At 34.5% G+C, this 19,202-nt stretch overlaps 1 protein-coding gene across 3 annotated transcripts in view; it reads right to left on the reverse strand.

The window, feature by feature from the left end:
- NME7 (NME/NM23 family member 7) overlaps positions 1 to 19,202 on the reverse strand; it is a 174,155-nt gene that overhangs the window by 55,216 nt on the left and 99,737 nt on the right. For all 3 annotated transcript variants that reach the window (XR_012475596.1, XM_074221960.1, XM_074221959.1), the window contains exon 11: positions 3,711 to 3,818. Coding sequence is in view for 2 of the 3 variants with exons in the window: in XM_074221960.1 (XP_074078061.1) it covers positions 3,711 to 3,818 (108 nt within the window). In the remaining variant the exon portion in view is untranslated. The remainder of the gene's footprint in view (positions 1 to 3,710; positions 3,819 to 19,202) is intronic.

Below are 19,202 nucleotides of genomic sequence, written 5' to 3' on the forward strand. Positions count from 1 at the left end.
TTTGTTCTGATTTGTCTTTCACAACACAACTGATATGGAAATATGTTTAACATGGTTGTATCAATGACCCACTCTCAAGGGGAGGGGAAAGGAAAGAAGGGAAGGAGAAAACTGTGGAACTCAAAATCTTAACAAAAAAATGAATGCTGAAAACTATCTTTGCCTGGAGCTAGAATAATAAATAAATTTAAATTTAAAAAAAAAGCACAGATCCCCGGGTGATCAAATTAGAGATCTAATTTCAGCCTAACACCAAGTCATCAAGGAAGATTCTGGACTTAGTCATTCAATCACCTCATAACTATAAGGTACATGCTATTTATTAATCCCATTTCACAGTTGAGAAAACCGAGGCAAACAAAGTTAAGTGACTTGCCCTGAGTCATACAAAACAGTGAAAATCAGAGACTTCATTAGAACTCAGGACTTCCTGTCTCCAGGCCCAGTGACTCAACTGCATTATCTAACTGCCTCACTGGTCGACAGTTTTAGGACTCCAATTATTTTTTTTTCCTGAAAATTAGGAAAATAAGTAGAGCATTTGTCTAGTCCTGCATCAATTTTCCCTTGCTCTAAAATCTTTGAAAGATGAGTGACTGACTGACTGCAAAAATACCTGACAGTTTTTCGAGTACCTAAGGACAGAGTTAATCTGGGTCAGGTAACTCAAATTCATCAAGGGCAGTCAAGTACACTCTCTTTCTCTCCTTTTCCTATGTAATAACTCCCTATTAGTTACTTTTATTATATACTTTCCAAACTCTAAATCATTCTCTTTGTCAGGAAAAATAGAAACAAAATCAGAGTCAAAGCATTCCTTTTTCATTCTGTAGCTTATTATTCTCCCTTCCAACCTGAGCAACAGCCAGTTCTTTCTTCTCTTTTCTTCGTGACGTTAGCAATAAAAATATTTTTGTTGTCCTTTGCTTTCGTCTCAGTGCTCTTTGTTCTTTTTTATATTATCCTTACAGGACAAGGCTGTGTCTTGGGATTTATTCTCTACAACTTGCCTTTGTTTCTATTTTCTGTATTGTTTGTTTAGGTTTGCTAAAGGGTTTTCTGTGTATTCATACTAGTCACTTTTATAACCCTTCCTTTTCCTCTTTATTAGAATTGTTCTTCCCTGGGTCTTTAGAATTTTATTCTTGAGACTCTTCAGGTCTCCTGTATCCATCCATAATAATCCATAATCCACTAATAATCCATAATAATCTTATTCCTCTTTTCAATGAATTCTCTGAAAATTGAGGGTTCATGTCATTTCATTCCTAGCTTTCCTTTTCTTCTCTATCCATATTTATATTTGGAGTAGTTACCAATTCTCCCCATGATATTTTCATCAGGAATCAGTTCATTCTTGTTGATGAGAATCAGATCCAGAATACAAATTCCCTTAATCATTTCTCACTCCTTTGAAAATTTAAATGATAATAATAAATATTAATAATATAATAATAAAGGCAAATCAAGAAATTATTAGTTTCTTTTCTGGGCACAAAGAAAGATGATTCCAGTGGTTTTTTTAGATAACTGAAATCCCTTATCTTTTCTACATTATATTTCTATGCCAAGCTTGTCATCTAATCTCAAAAAATATCTTATTCCTCACTTTGTCTAGTTCAGAGATTCTTATCTTTTTTGTGACATCATACCTCCTTTGGAGTCTGGTAAAACCTATGGACCCTTTCTTAATGTTTTTAAAGGTATTATATATATATATATATGTATATATATATATACATATATATATATATATATATGATTCCAAAAGAAACTAATTATATTTATAGTAGCTGTCAAAATAATTTTAAAAAACAACTTCACAGGGGTAGCTAGGTAGCACAACTCCTGGAGTCTGGAGGACCGGAGTCCAAATCTGATATCAGACACTTAACAATTACTTAGCTGTGTATCCTTGGGCAAGTCATTTAACTCCATTGCCTTATAAAAACTAAAAACAACTTCACACAACCTAACTCAAAAATGCCAGCTCTGGTCTAAGTGATATGTTATATTTTCCATTCCTAATGTACAACTAATAAGAGACTATATAGTCAAAATTATTGAAAATGCGTTTCGTATTATTCCTTATTGCACACTAGAGTGAGATTACCTTTAAGTATTTGGAAGACTCTTGAAATATAATAACAAAGTACAAAATTCCTTTTAAAAGTGTGTATTATAAAAGGTTTTCCATGTTTCTGAAAAGTATATAAAGTTAATTTTGATAAATTATAGAATTTTTATGAATTTCATCATATTTTAAATTATTAGAGGAACTCAATGTCTCTTATGATAAATCATTTTATAAAGTAAAATATCATTTAGGAAAATGAATAAACTCTCTTTCATTTATCTTTTTATGTAAACTTATAATATTACCCATCAGTTTCTTAAATGCAAGACACATTTTATTCCCTTTATAAGGCCATGTAGAATAGTAGAAAAGATCATCAAGTTTTCTCATTGTGTAGATCAAAGCTTAATTACTCAAAGCTCATATAGATCTTCCATCAAAGAAAATGAATTGAGTATTTAGGGCCTGTTAAATTTTTATTATCTTTGGATGGCATATGATATATGGAGGGCCTAGTAGAGCTCTTACAGAACTCTACAGATGTCAGCAAGTACTTTTATTATTATTATAAATATGACTCATCCTAAGATTAGCCCATTCCTTGAAGTTGGTTTTTAATGGTAAAAAAAATCAGATTTAAAAAGATTTTGGAAACAATCAATTCATTACTTAATGGCAAAGATGTCTATCTCCCTGAAATAATCAAGACTATAGACACTGCTGGAAGCCCTCTACAAATTAAACTTGATTGAATAGGAATTATAAGATTTTGGAGCTAAAAGTGTCCTAGCTATCATTTAGTCTTATCACTTGATAGATGAGGAAAAAGAAGCTGAGGGAAAAGAAAATTATTTATCCTGGGTTATACAGCTAGTTAGCAGAACAAATAGAATGGAACACTGGCTACCAGATTTCCATTCATTGTTCTTTACAAATATGGTAAATGTGACCAGTTCAACCAAACCAAAAACTGGTTATTGGCAAATGGTTGTAGATAAAACTTTTAAGTATTTTGCTTATTAACTTCACTAGAGATACTTTTACATATATAATATGGAGCAATAGTTAATACTTGCCAAAAGTCTTTATTTGATTATATTAAATTTTTGTTAAATTTGCATTTGTTAAATCTTTAATAACTCACACAGTCTCAAAATATACCTCTTAGACAGTCAAATATTTGAAGTCAAAGATTATTACAAAGTGTATTAAAATGAATTACATGAAGGAGTCTAAAAGGCTGATAACCAACATATTACCTTTAAATAAAATTTCAAAGTTTGTAAAGCAAAAATACACATCATCTTTATAACAACAACTTATACCATAGGCAGCATTATCCTTATTTATTCCCATTCATTGTACCAATGAGTTAAATAAGGCTTATAGAGGGAAAATCACTTTCCCATGATCACAGAGTAGGAGAGGGAGAATGTGAGTCCAGGTAATTTGGATTTCAAAGGGAGTATTTTACCCAGCATGTCATGGAACCTCTCTACCAATCACAGAGTGATACTCTATTTTTAAAACAACCATGTAGTCTCATAGAACAATACATTTTTAAACGTTTTCTTACTAAGGAAAACTATTATGATTAAAAGTTAGCTAGGACTTTGGTCCTTGGGCATCTTACCTCTAAAAGACCATCCTCAGGCAGATCAGTGCAGTGGACTGCATTCTGAATTCTGCTCTTCCCAAAGAGAGCTCGGAGGGTTCCAGGACGGAGATGACGAGCTATTTCCTATGAAATATATTTACAAAAAAGTAACGTCAACATGCTATTAGGAAGAAATTTATCAATGAGACATGAAGTACTTAAATAACCTAATGTATAACATATATTATTAAAAAACTCAATAGAGCTATAACCTAATACAGGGCTTTTCAAAATGTGGCCCATGGGCTGCATGCTCCCACAGTACGACTTTATGCAGCCCCCTGTGGGTTTACTAAATGCTTTAGTAAAGGAAACCAAACTACTGCAGAGCTCTCACTAAAAATGACAAAAATATATTGTCTATTGTTTCAATGAAAACTTTTAAAAGTAAGGCCTGACCTGATATATAATAATCTAATATAAAACATTACATACATAGATTTTTCATAAAACATATATATATATATATATATATATATATATATATATAATATGTGTGTGTGAATAAAGGTATGGGTATAGTCATACATATATATTATATGCTCTATAGAAAATATATACATATGTGTGTATATATATATATATATATATATATATATATATATATGTATGTTAAATCAGTGCCAAAGGAAAAGGAGAAACCATTTTTCCAGACTTCTGTAAGGGTTTTCCACCATCCATTTTTTCCATACATACATTTAAACTACTACCAGAGGGGAAAAAGTAACTGAAATTTTTTACTGTTAAGATTATTAGAATGAAACAAAACATATACCAAGTTCATAATGATTATAATCCTATATTTTATATCAATAAGGGGACTCTCCAGTTACTCATTAAAATGAAGAGATTTAATGGCATCAAAAAAAGCATAAATTCCATGATTATATAAGGTCATATTTATAGAAAAGCTTACTTGTACATTATTCTCAACTCATCCGAACATTTATTAAATATCCACTTGTGTTTGAGTTCTGTGCTAGCTGGGTCAGTGGTTCTCAAACTTTTTTTTTTCCCTCCAGCTCTGCCCCTGCCTGTTGCCGATGCCTGGAGACCACCTTCTGCCTAAAGCCCATCTCCCCAACTGTCTTGTATTGAATTGTATTGAATTTATGTATCTTCTCCCCTCTCTGAGTAGAAGTTCCTCAAGAGTAGGGCTTGATTCATTCTTTGTAAATGTATTCCTGGGTATTTCACATAGGGTATGGCTTATTTATTGATTGAATATTCTCCACTTTATTGTTGAGGATACTGAGGCTCAATTAAATAATTTGCCCTATGTCTGTCATGGGAGTAAGAAGTACTGGGGCAAGACCTCAATAGCAGGCTTTTCTGTTCTAAGTCTAGGAATCTTTCCCTTATAGCTAGGCAATTATCCTCTTCAAGTCCCCTCAAGAAAAAAAAAAGAAAATAAAAAAAGTAAAACAGCAACCATTTTGTTCTTGTTATCTCCCAACCCTCATCAGATTCATGGGCAGTCCTTTAAAAATGCAGAAGATTAAAAGAGTTTCAAAAATAAGATGAAATTTCAATACTCAAAATTAATGGGAATAAATACTGGTTTAGAGCACTGAAAGATATATTTATAATTGAAACAGGGTTAAAACAATTCCTCTACCTTAAAATAGTTTTTAAAACATATTTCAAGAGAATTTTCTCAAAATTTTTATTAAAATGATAAAGAATAATCGAGTAGCAAAAAATTTAGATTACCTGACTCATTCATGAAGAAATAATCGACTATTAAAATGTAATGAAGTACTTTTACTCTTCTATTATTCCAAAGATGAATTATCAATTATAAAACCACAGAACATTAAGTAGATGTCTCTTATCTCCTTTAAAATTAAAGCTTTCCCTTTAGTTCAATCATTTCCTTCAATAAATATATTGATAAAATGACCTATTTTCTCATCTCTAATGCATCTGGTATACTTGCTAAATTCGTAATTCTTTGCATCTTAAAAATATGGCTCTATAACAAACCCTCAGGCTCCATTTAGTTTCCCTTCTCACCTACTGCCAGATTGTAAGTTAATTTTTTTCAGGAGACAGATTATTTATTAGGATCTTGATGATACCCAGAGGAACCAGGTTTTATAATTCCCTCTAAGTAAATAGAAATAATTACAAGACAATCAGAACATTTAAGGCATGAAGAAAGGTGGGTGTGAGTGTACCTCTGTATGAGCAATGTTTGTTTATGACAGCAGAATTCAGAAAGCCAGGTCATGATGTGAAAATTGAAACTGGTGGAACATGTTGAAATGTTGCCTTCAGAGACTGCAGTCTTTTAGTCTACAGATTCCCTGTCACATTCTTCCCAACCCCCAATCAAGCCAAAGGTTTGGTTACCGTGCTAGCTTGTCATAAGCACAGAAACTACTAAAAATTCTGCTCAGGTAATCCTGCAGTAGTAGGGTAAATGACAGTATCTAAAATGACCTCCAATATCCAAACTTGGAAAAATAAAATAAAATGATTACAAAGACAGCATGAATGATCTGATCAGAGAAAAGCCCACTGAATTATTCCCATGCTGAATGCATCACAGATAATAGCATTATTTCCTGTTTAGTGGTTCTATCAGAATGAAAATTTGCAACAATTCCTAGTGCAGCTATTTTCGCAACTGAAGCAAAATAACTTTTATTTGTGTTACCTGCCCATGCTTGTAAGAGTCTAGTCTACATTTAAAACAGTATTATTATTTCTTTTAAGTGTAGGTCCAAGTAATATTGATAATAAAAACAATGGATTCTTGTATCCATGGCAGAAGAAATTTCTTATATTAACAAGAGTGGAGCAAGAGTAGTAATTTTCAAAAATAAAGCAGTAGATAATTAAGAATCCCATCATGTTTGGAATGTGAAAAGATACTTCTATCATGGTAACTTTTCTCTGTTCTAAACAGTGAAGGAATTGAGGGGATTAGGACAGCAAGTGGTTAATTATGGGAGTTGAGTAAATCATACTGAAACCATCTTGTGACTCAATTCTGGAGCTAGCTTGGTTTCTATTCAGTTAAGGGTCTAGTCCAATTTTTGTTTTGTGAGAATACTTTATTCAATTGTGGGAATTGTAAGAAAACCTTATTATATTGTTTAAACTTAGCCCAGAGTGGCTGGGAAAGTGGACCACCTCTCCCTGCTCTTTAGAAATCCTTAACCAAGGACCTGGATTATTATACTAACTAGAAACTCAGTCAGATCCAAAGATTGATGCAGGGAATTTTCTCACAATTGTGCATCTCAAATAACCCGAATGATCTTATCTGAAAACTGGCCCCCTACTAATCAATCAGTTATTGTTTCCATGTTCCTTTAATTGTTTATACACAGTTGGGGAGTGGGCCATCACCTTTTCTGAATTCAGGGAACTGTACTGTTTACTATCCCCTCCCAACTTGGAAAGCACTTAAATTTTCATCCAATTAGAGATCAGATTACCTACTGTTGTACTGTTTCTTTTTAATTAGTTGGTCTTATTTGATTAATTATTTTTAATGTATAAAAAAGTCTATCTCCCCCAGTATTCTGGGCCCAGGTCTGGTCCTGATCCCTTAAAAAACTGGAATGCTCAGAAGATCAAAGTTTTCTTTTCCTCAGGCATTTCATGTTTCGTTCACAACAAAAGAGGACGTTAGAATAGGAATGCAAATGACTTTTATTTATAAAATATATGTATGCGTGTATATATGTATGTATTAGGTATGTACAAAACACTAGTGCTATGAAAGGACCCTAGAGAACAGTTGGTAAAACTTCTAAATGTAAGAGGAAACTGAAAAGTTAAGAAAGGAATATATTCAATGCCACTGGAGGGAAAGAAGGTGAGCAGAATCTGCTAAACCCCTGTTTTAGAGGTACTTCCCTAAGTTTCTAAATTTAAGAAGGTTATTGATTCTATTAAAATATGTAATCATTTGATCAACTGATTAACTACACCAAATAGTGGACAGAAAATAACTAGATGAAATCAATCAATACTTTGGTTCAAGACAGAATTCCCAGTCTAAAAAAAAAAAAGATCTTTAGTGATCAACTGGCTATGTCATAGATTGACATTTGCCCCTTGGACAGAAGGAATTAACTTCTCCTTCTGTGGGGAAGAGAACCAGAGATGCCCTGTTTGTCTGGGATGAGCAGTCTCTAGACCCAATGTGCCACAAGTAGGATATTTACTTATAATTCCTGACATTTTCACACAGAGTCTAGCAAAGAGAACTAAACAAACATGTACACAATGAAATGCTAAAACAAAACCTATATGTGCCTTGGAAAATATCTATAGTGTTCTCTCAGGAGTTATATTTTTATATACCTTAGCAGCTATTTTTTTCTTACTGATAGCTTTCTTTTAATATCACCTTCATTTATCAATATATCACTCTCCATTCTTTCTCAGAGAACTATTCCTTATAACAAAGAGTTTTAAAATTGAGGGAAAAAACAGTTCAGCAAGACTAACCTACACATCTGCCAAGTTTGCCTATAGTACTTCATAGCCACACTTCCCCTCTACAAAAAAGAGAAAGAAGTGAATTTTTTTATTTCTTCTTTAGGATGAGGCTTAATATAATGTAGCACTTACCCTTGATTATTGTGTTACTTGTTTTCTTTTTTTTATTTGCATTACTGTGGACATTATGTATATTGAGAATTCTTGAGGGAAGGACCAGTCTTCTGCCCCTTTTTGAAAGCCCAGTGCTTAGCACAGAAGTTGACACAGAGTGCTTGTGACTGACTGCTTGCTTCATTTTGTATTAGTCCATATGACATCCAGCTGCTCAGTATTTAGCACATGCAAGTTTTCTTATGGTGCAATTCTATTCCATTACACTCCTGCAAGACACTTTTTGAGTTATTCCACAATTGCTATCATAACAGGATCTAGGACTTTTCTTTTTTAATCATTAATCTCCTTGGGTATATGCCTAATAGCAGGCCATGGAGTGTGGTCATTTTAATCACTTTCTTAGCACTTAATTCTAAAAGAACATTGCTAGATATTCTCATTGAATCTAGCAATACTTCACCAAGAAAAAACAAACAAAAACCAAACCCTACCCTTATAAAGGTTTACTTGTTTAGGCACCTGTGAATTATTTAACATTAAATCACTGCAATGCTGAAATAACATGATGATCCAACACAAGACGTAAGTATTTATTTATTGAACTTCTTCTATGAACAAATTTTATTAAAAAGAAGTAGATACTGAAGGATATACTCCTGGGTCACAGATTCTTAAACTAGGGTCCATGAACTTGTTTGAGAAAAAGTATTATATCTTCATTATTATTATTATTCTCTAACCAATGTTGAACATTTCCTTCATTTATTAAAACAATCAACAAAGATAATTCTGAAAAGGGACTGGAAGGCTTCACCAGGCCAGCAAAGGGATCCATGACATACACAAAAAGTTAAGACCTCTGCTCCAGAGTTCTGATTCCTCCTTGAAGGTCTTTAAATGATTAAACAATAATAGCCCCCTCCAAATAACAAGCAACCATTTGTTAGTTGAAAAGGTCACCAGGAAATGAAGCATTGGAGAAGTAACAGGAAGTACACTCATTTCATTAGGACAAGTTTGCTATCTTACTTTCCATTAAGTCAGAATTAGTTGGTAAGATCAATTTATAAAGGTTGAAGGATATAATTGAATCCTTTTTAAAATTAAACTTCTCAACAATTCAGTTTTGTCTTTTCTGCTATTGATGAAAAAGTACAGCATTATGAATACTGTATTAGCAGCCATATCCATGCTAAGTACTCAACAACTAAATCTTTTCAATTTGTATACTTTGTAATAAGAGAGCTGAAGACTGATGTGAAATTGGTCCATTTCCATATATAATACAAGCAATTAGCTGAGCACATCAGAACTTAGGGCAATAATACATGGCAAGACGATGTAGCCAGAAACTGGAAATGAAACTAAGAAGAGATTTATTTTTTTATCTACAACTGTCTAGTCAACTTGATCTCATATCATTACCAACACACTAGTACACCCTATTTACATTTACGTGAATTGAATCTGGAAATTATATTCCTTTAAATAATTAATGATTATGAGACTACCCCCTTTCATACTCTCTTCTCCTGGTTAAATATCCTTTGTTTAGTTAATCTTTCTCAGGAATAAACACATAGTATCTAGATATTTTCTAACCAAGGCAGAGGTATATCACATTCTCTCATTCTGGATCTTCAACCATAACTTTTTGTCTATGACTAGAACTGAGATTTCATCAGTTATGGGAAGTCCTTCACTAGAAACTTCCACTGGGTGGTAGACCACAGAGCATCCAACAAAGATCTGAATTCTTTTGAAACTGGTAGATATTATAGAGAATTATTTGGGACCCCAAGAGGGTGAATAATTGGCTCATGGTTCCACAACTGGTATGTTAGAAGTGAATCTTGAATCCAGGTCTTCCTGAACTCAAGGCCAGTTCTCCATCTGCTATGCCATGTTACCATCATCTCAATTAGTGCAGTCTAAGATCTCAGTAAAACCTCAATTGAGGGGGAATATCCCTAAAATACACTTCAGAAATCTCTCAATTTGTAGAATATTTTCCTCACAATCAACCTAAATACTGTGTGACTGGGATGAACTTTTTTCATTGTACTTGTGCTGACAAGCTTCCCCAACTTAGGAGGTTAATTTTTTTTAACCAAAGTGTAGGACTTCATATTTATGCCCATTATATCTCATTTATATTAATTCTAGTTTGAATCTGTCAAAATCTTTGTATATTCTCTCTTGACCATAGTATTATTATCTATCTCTTCCAAAGCTATCATCTATAAATTGAATAAGTTCACTATTTAGCACCCTTTTTATGACATTTTCTTCTGGGTTATCTTATGATATTTTTACATTGTATAAAATGATTACCCTTCATACTGAGAATCTGGAGTGATTTCTACTATATCATGCCATTTTATTAATGAAAACCAAATCTGAAAATGAATAATAAATGTATTTATCTTTGAATTGTTTCCAAACTTCAGTACACAGGATAAGTTGAGAGGTATGCTATTCTTAGTGAATTCTATAGTAATTATTTATAACTCACAACAACATCAGCATTAAATGGTAGCCACTACAAATTATTTTTCTTGAGTAATCATTCCAATTTTCAGAAAAAATAATAAAAGGACTGGAATTCCCAAGGCATACTAAGATGTATCTTTCGCTTTTATCTAGACTTAAGCCATGTCGACTCTCCTTTTTTAGTACTAGGACTTGGTTCATCAGTTAGTTGTCATGTTACCATCACCTTCCCTTGTACCTGAGTTCCTGAGGGCCACTGAATTCAACCTTTGCTTCTAGTCAAGAGATACAATATGTACACAGATAAGTAAAACAAATGCAAAGTAACAGATGAAGCTAGGTGGCAGTGGAAAGAACACTGGACTTAGAATCAAGAAGACTCATCTTCTTGAGTTCAAAAACGGTCTCAGACACTTTCTAGCTGTGTGACCTTGGGCAAGTCACTTAACCTTGTTTGCCTCTGTTTCCTCATCTATAAAATGAGCTGGAGAAGGAAAAGGCAAACCATTCTAGTATCTTTGCCAAGAAAACCCCAAAAGGGATCTCATAGAATCAGACATGTTGAACCAAGATATAAACTGGGTCATAATAATAAGAGAAACTAACAACCTGGGAAGCAAGGGAGATTATTAGAGGAAGGGGGAATTGGGGAGCTAGGGCTCAAAGGGGAGAGGGGACCATACAGATTGTGCAGAGGTATGAAGGGAGGAGGGCATATGTCATATAGGGAGTACAGCAAATAGACTGGTATGCTGAAATATGAAGTGTGAGAAAGGGAGTAATATGAAATCAATCTGAAAAAGGCAAACAGGAACCTAACTGTGAAGGATTTTAAATTCCAAACAGAGGAGTTGGCACTTAATCTCAGAAGCAAAGAGGACGACATCACTAAAGCAACTTGAATAAGGGAATAATATACCTGTGCGATAGGAATATTAATTTGGCAAATCTTCAAATAATTGAAAACATTCATCATGTTAAATTAAGTTCTTTCTCCTCTAATTAAAGAAGTCTACTTTCCTCAAAGGATCCTGGTAAGGCATGATCTTGAAACTCCCGTACTATCTTCAATGCCCTCCTCTGGACACTTCGCAAATTGTCAATTTGGTTCTAGGGGCACACAGATGCCACAGGTCATTCTGTGAGGCCTATCACGTGATGCAGATTTAATAAATATCATCTGAATTGGAATGGACAGTTCACTGGATTCTGTTTATTCTTGTACACTGAACATAATGCTGCAGAGATCTGAGCCAGAGAGAGGACATTAGGATCATTACTTTGGAACTAGGATTCATCCAAAAGCAAAGTCCCATTTGGATATGAACTTTGTAAGAAACAATTCTTTGCAGAAATTATATAAGTTCTGAATCCACCATTCCTTTGGTCAGAGGTGGCACAGGGGAGAGCATGTTTCCTGTGTGTGTGCATGTGTGTGTTCATGAATACTGATATTTTTTGCTATATCTTCAAATCCCTGATGGCAAATGGTGGAAGTAGAAAACATTGAACTGGGAATTCAAGCCAATATTTTTAGAGGAAAGAAATGCTCAATTCCTCAGGAGTATTCCTAGAATCTTGAAAGGGAGATACAGTTAGCCTCACTCTAAAAGAATAAATCCTTCAAAAAAATCAACAGATAGAAATCTTAAGTTTTTCAAAAATTTTTTTCTTTATAATATTGTCATTGTATAAATTGTTCTCCTGGCTTAGAGAAGAAATTCTTAAGAGTTGAGTAGGCATGTAGAGGTGATCTAGGCTGACACTATGCCCCAAAGAGGAACTGTTTCAACATCTTCAACATTTTCCACCAGCTACATTCCTTGCCCTGAACTCCACCACAATTGTGCTCCCAAGAGAACTTGTCACCAGGAAACTAATCATCCTGAGAGGTTGCATTAGCTTTGGACTCATATACACCTGGTCTGTGCCCTCTGCTCCTCTGGTAGGTAGGTGAGGTGAAGAACTCCTCCCAAAGCCTCCAGGGCTGGCTCACTCTTTGCTTCTCACATAGCCCTGAGTGGGAGATCTTCTTCCCACCTCCTCCCCCACCCCCCTTTCAGGTTCCTTCTGTGAAGAGAGTATAAGGTCCTTGAGGACATGCCCAGGTTATGGCACTTAAAAGGTGCTCAATAAATACTCAATGACTAGTAGATTTAACAGTTGGTCATCTGGCTCTTCCTGAGCACCTCAAGGATGGGAAAATCAATGTTTCTTAAGGAAGCACATTCTCTGACTAGACAGTTCTTACACAGAGTCAGAATTTGTCATCCTATAATTTCTACTCTTTGGTTCTAGTTCTTCTCTTTGAAGACAAGCAAAGTAAGATGAATTTTTCTTTCATAAAATAATCCTTAAATTATTTGACGACAATAACAATGCATTCAAAGATTATTAAGGAAATATCATAAACTCAGACCAGAAAATCAGGTACTCCAGTCATATAGTAAGAGAAAAATTAGTATGAATTAGTATCAGAATATACAAAATAGTTAAACAAATGAAAAAAAAACAGGTATAGATGTCCAGTATATGTGGATAGCTTCTTATAGATGTCTTACAGAAGAGAGCTGACTTAGGTTAAAAAGGCTGAGAAGTGGTGGGAGGATCCATACAAGAGAGATCATAAATCTAGGCCTGAGAATATTGGATGAATCCCCACACAGTCAAAGAAAGGCAGGACAGAGGCTGGGGAGATGGAAAACTAATGCTCAAAGCAATAGTTCTTCCATTTAGGCAAACTGAGTTTCATGAAATCAATCAATCAACCTGGATTCAGGGACTAGGAAGAGCCAGGCAACTGTCCAGCCTCTTCAAGAGGCCAACACAGAGAGGTCCCCAAGCTGAGACCAAGAAAGGTCTGAGGGAAGAGCAATGGCAAGATCTACCAAGTTTCTATCAGTCTCAGCGCTATTTCATTTACAAATGTATTCATATACTGGGATTTTTCAAAATGTGCTTGATTTCCTCTCCTTGAACAAGTAAGCATGCTTTAGTTGAAAAAAAGTTGGTTCCCAAAAAGTATATGAGATTAATGAATGCAAAATATGCCACAGAAGAAACATACAGATCTTTCTCTTATGTTTTCCTGCATCATCTATCCCTGACCCAAGGGACATGTTGAATGTGGGGGATAAAAAACAAGAAAACTATTTTCTGTAGTACATCCACACATATCTTCTGCTTTATACCAGGAGAGGCTTCTCAAAGCAGAACTTTGTCCTTTCCACAGAGGACAGATGATCAATCAACTGTTTGTCAGTAGTTGTTCCTCTGATGGCCTCCTCTCACTTCCCATCTATTCTTTTTTGAGTTGGTTTACAGAGATGACTTCATCTCAATTCAACTCAATCCTACGAGGAAACAGGGAAATTCACATAGCAAGATGGGGAAAAATAGGTAGATAAATAGATAAGACATATAGACAGAAATGCATCTGTGTATATATACTATGTGTATATATGCATGTGTAGATTCACATATATACACATAAGTATTGACATACATCATATATATAGATGCATGTATATACCTATGTATGTGTGCATATATAATATCTCCAGTGGAGTTCATTAATATTAACACTTCCTCTAATGGTACAGATGACAACCTATTCACATCTTATTATCTCATGTGACTCTTTCAGGTAACACCATCATTCCTCCCAAGCCAAAGTCTGTGGAAGCCGTGACTAGTAGTTCTATGATATAACCAGAAGAATATTGTTCTGAGAAGATAGCTGTCTCATCTGGCTGAAATATATACAATTTGGTTGCTAAAGTAAAAAATAATAATGAAATAAATATAAGACAGTGAAGAGAATGGTAACTAAAATGGTAAAAAATTTGAGATTCAACTCTGTACAGTTATTCTTTTTCCATCAGAGATAAGACATAGCAGTGGGCTCAGAACATGCTATTCACATTTTACCTCAGGCCCATTGGCATTACTTGTTTTTGCACTAATACGTACTTTGGCAATCAAGACACAGACCAAGTTTTGCATAAATGCCTGCAGATGCTCCCCCAAAACACACACCTCACATGAAGGGAGATCCAAGGGTCCTAATACCTTCTCATGCCAAATGATACAAAGCTCATCAGAACTACTGCCTTTGAATACAGTCTAATCATCCCATCAATAAATATTAATTAAGTCCCAACTACAAGCCAGGCTCTGTTCTAGGTACTGGAGATACAAATAAAAAAAAATGAAACAATACCTACTCACGCCAAGAAGAAGCTCATTCTATCAGGGGAGGCAAGTACATAAGGAAATTCAACAAATATAAAATTAATCAGCACAAACATATGCAAAGTAACTAAATATAAAAGAGGGCATTAGCAGTTGGAGAGCCAGAAAAGGCTTAATAGAAAAGATGGTGCTGTATTTTAAAGGGTGAAGGGACTCTATGGGGCATAGTAAGAAGGAATTGCATTCTAAGTATATGGAAATGCATATGTAAAGATGGAGATGAGAGATAAAGCATCCTGTGTAAGGAACAGAGGAAAGACAATTTATATAATTCAGAGTGCAGGAGGGACATTAATCTTCAACGAAACCAGAAAGCTAGGTTGGGGAAAAGCTGTGAAGGGCTCGCAGAAAAGATGACACCTGAGGCTAGAGGCAATAGGAATCACCTGATCAGATGGGCAGGATTACTGCGGCAGCAGTGCCTAGGATGGCCTATGGTAGGGAGAGGCTTGAGGAATGGCGACCAACCAGGAGGCTACTGTAATAACCTAGGTAACAAGTGACAAGGGCTTGAACTAACAATGGGAGCTGTGGGAGTGGAGCAAGACACTGGATGTGAAGGAGGCTGTGAAGGTATAATCAGTAAGTCTGGACAGCTGATTGGACAAGGAAAGTGAGGGGGACAAGCTCAATGCCAAAGTTATGAAGCTAGGAGACCAGAAGGCGAGAAGTGCCTTCAATAAAAATCCAAAGGCTTTGAAGAAAATATTTGGGGAAAGAGGTGATATGTTCAGCTTTAAATATATTTTGTTTAAGATCTATGTCTCTAGAGACAGCTAGGAGGCGCACTGGATAGAGAGCACCGGCCCTGGAGTCAGGGGTAACTGAGTTCAAATCCGACCTCAGACACTTAATAATTACCTAGCTGTGTGACCTTGGGCAAACCACTTAACCCCATTTGCCTTGCAAAAACACAAACCAAAAAAAAAACAAAACCCAAAACCAATATGTGTCTGTAATATCCACTTTGAAATGCTAAACAGGCAATGTCTGTCTGTTTCCCTGTCTCTCTCTCTCTCTCTGTGTCTCTCCCCCCACTTCTCTCTCTCTTCTTTTCCTCTCTTCTGTTTGCAAAATATAGTACCTACTAGACTTCTCAAATCAACATTTCCAGAACTTGAATCTCCCGACATGAGAAAATCAGATTAAACATACATATTTATGATAGGTGTGGATACAAGAAACATAAGCTCTTAAATCATACTGCAAGAGATACATTATGATATTTTTAAAAAAGGATATCAAGTTGATATTATCAGTGAAAAACCATATTTACAAGGAAAGAGAGCAATTTGACAATACAATTATATAATTCTTTCACAGAGCAATCCTTATCAAAATAATCCTAACTCTAGAAGGAACCCAGCCAAAAAAAAAAAAAAGTACCAAACTTAATGGAAACATCTTATGGACTCCAACAAAAACTTTCAGGAACTGTATTATTATTCCTTTGCCACCTTCATTAAAGTTTAAGCCCACTATCCCAGGCATCTGTATATATTTGTGGGAGAGTATGTCTTGAGACTTCGGTGGGACAATGGTATTTTGTACCACCATAGTTAAATATGACTGAATAATTGATATCAATTGATAATCCTGGGTAAAGTTCTCTTGGTGGGGTCTTACAGGATAAAACATTAGAAAAACACACCACTACCTGAACCCCTCCAGGTTCCTGAGGAGAAATAATAGCCCAGCTCTGGAGATCAGTGTGCTATTGCTAGGAGAGGTTGGCAAAGTAGTTCAAGAGGTTATGCTACATTGTTCAAGAGGTTATGCTATACTGTTCTAGTCTAGACCCTTCCTGCTGCAAAATCCACCATCCCTAGAATTTTTAATACAATTTATCCTATACAATGTCCCCAAAACTTTATGTTTTCTAGTCACACTGCTCTTGCTCAAGACACTACAGTCTAGCTTCTTATTTCTTACTGTATGGACTCCAAATTATTTTTCCTGATTTTAAAAGAACTTTATAACTTCTTTCTAATGATATTTCCTAGCTTACTCCCCTCCTATAATCTGTCCCACCACTCTTTCCACCAATCTCTGCCCTTGTAATTAAGTAAATCTGCTTTGTGTCATATACCACTTGAATTGTCTTTAATCTTTTCCTTCATTCATGTTATTTTCTTGCCTAAAAGGTCTTCCTTATCTATTACATGTTAAATCATACCTCATCTCAAACTGTACTTCCTTTAAGTTATCAAACCAACTAATCCCAGCTACCATCAGCATAAACCTTAAAAAAGTAAAATAAAATTCTGCATTTTTCTAAAATGCAATATAAATAATATTTCAGATTGCACAGTAGGCAGAAGTTCACACAATTTCCTTGACATCTCCAGCACCATCATCTATTTTGAGATCTCCATTTTCTGCATTTTCAGCACTATCCTACCCACCAAGGCATTTTGAGAAAACTGGGTGAGCTTAGACATAGGAGTATCTTGGAAGCACTTCAAAATATTTTTCATATTCACAAATTATGAATTCCCAACTAGAATGACAGAGTATTGAGAACTGGAGATGCATAGCATCACCCTTTCATTGCTGTGGACAGTGTGGACACATACACATGAACACACATACACGTACATGCACACAAACTCATGTACATATACATGCATGCTCGTGTGTGCAAACTGACGTGTACACACACATGCACACTTCCCAACAAGATCTCCATTTGGTACAAAGTACAGCATGGTGTTCAACAAATGTTATTGACTGACTTTTGAGATAGTGAATCGTTCTGTGGAAAAATGAAAATAAATAAAACCAAATAAATCTAAAACTAAAGGAAAAACTATATTATTCTTTTAGCATTTTCTGAAGTCAGTGGACTCCCAAAATTCAAGACTAGTCTTAGAATCAAAAGGATGCTCTGGTAATTATTAGCTTTATGATCTCAATCTCTCTAAATTTAATCTTTTCATTTGTAAATTGAAGATCATATTATTTGTACCACTGACCTGGAAGGACTATCCAGTGGAAAGCTTTCTGTAAATCTCAAAATATTCTAGAAATGTGAGCTACAGATTATTATTATTCAATCAAACCCATCACATTTTTATTGGCCATTGGTATATTCTTTGTCCTTAAATATTTTTACCTTTCTGTTTTTAGTATCTGAAAATAATAGAATTATCTCCACATACCATAAAATTATTGAAAAAAATACTCTGAAAAATAGAAAGTTTTTAAAATGGGGGGGGAGATGAGAGAGGATGTTAAATTATTAAATTTCACCTGAGTTCATTTCTTGATTTAAAATGGAGCAATACCATTTTGCTTCAGTCCTGGACCTGAAATGAGAGCTGTTTGATAGTACCATGCCAAAGGAAAGAACTTAACACATTTTGTAGTGCAGGACTAGCATAATTACTCATCTAGGCAAGTTAGCAAAAAAGGCATGATAATTGTTAATTTCATGTTTTAAGGGGAAAAAATTCTTTTTTTTCAAATTTCAATTAAATCCAACAAGATTTTACTTTGCTATCAAAAATGTTCATTCTCAAGTTATAAAAGAAAACAGGTAAAAATAATATTGTTTTGAATAATATTCTCATATGTAATTTTAATGTAATTTGAACATAATATAGTTAAATTACATTATGTAATAAGATTTACATAAATTACATTATGTAAAAATGTAATAAGATTAAAAATATGTCATTTAGGTAATAAGATTTTAAAAAACCCTACAGATTGTCTCCCATGTATCTACCCATTGCCCTTTGAGTTACAAATCACTTAAAGTAGCCAACAAGAAAATATATTTGAAAAAGAGCATTTATGTTAATAAGAAATCTGAGATCACCAAAAATAATTCACAATTTGGAAAAATTCAATGAAGGCCAATTTCTTATTCCCACCATTTGAGTGCTCATGACAGGTTTTTATTCAACTACATCTTCTAATCTAGTCAATGGGCATCTTTCACCTACTTTGTTTTTCCAATTTGGATAGTTTGTTGTGGGTTTTGCTTAAAGAGTTTTAAAAGCATTCTGTGGTTTGATGAACTTAATGCATTGTGATATATGAACAGACAGATTTGGAGAACTTCATTATCACCTCCATGACACTGGTTAATGTGTTGGATAAGCATATGCCTCATCATTTTGTAAGCTGCATGCTGGG

Source organism: Macrotis lagotis, chromosome 2, assembly GCF_037893015.1.
Source record: "Macrotis lagotis isolate mMagLag1 chromosome 2, bilby.v1.9.chrom.fasta, whole genome shotgun sequence".
NCBI lineage: Eukaryota > Metazoa > Chordata > Mammalia > Peramelemorphia > Peramelidae > Macrotis > Macrotis lagotis.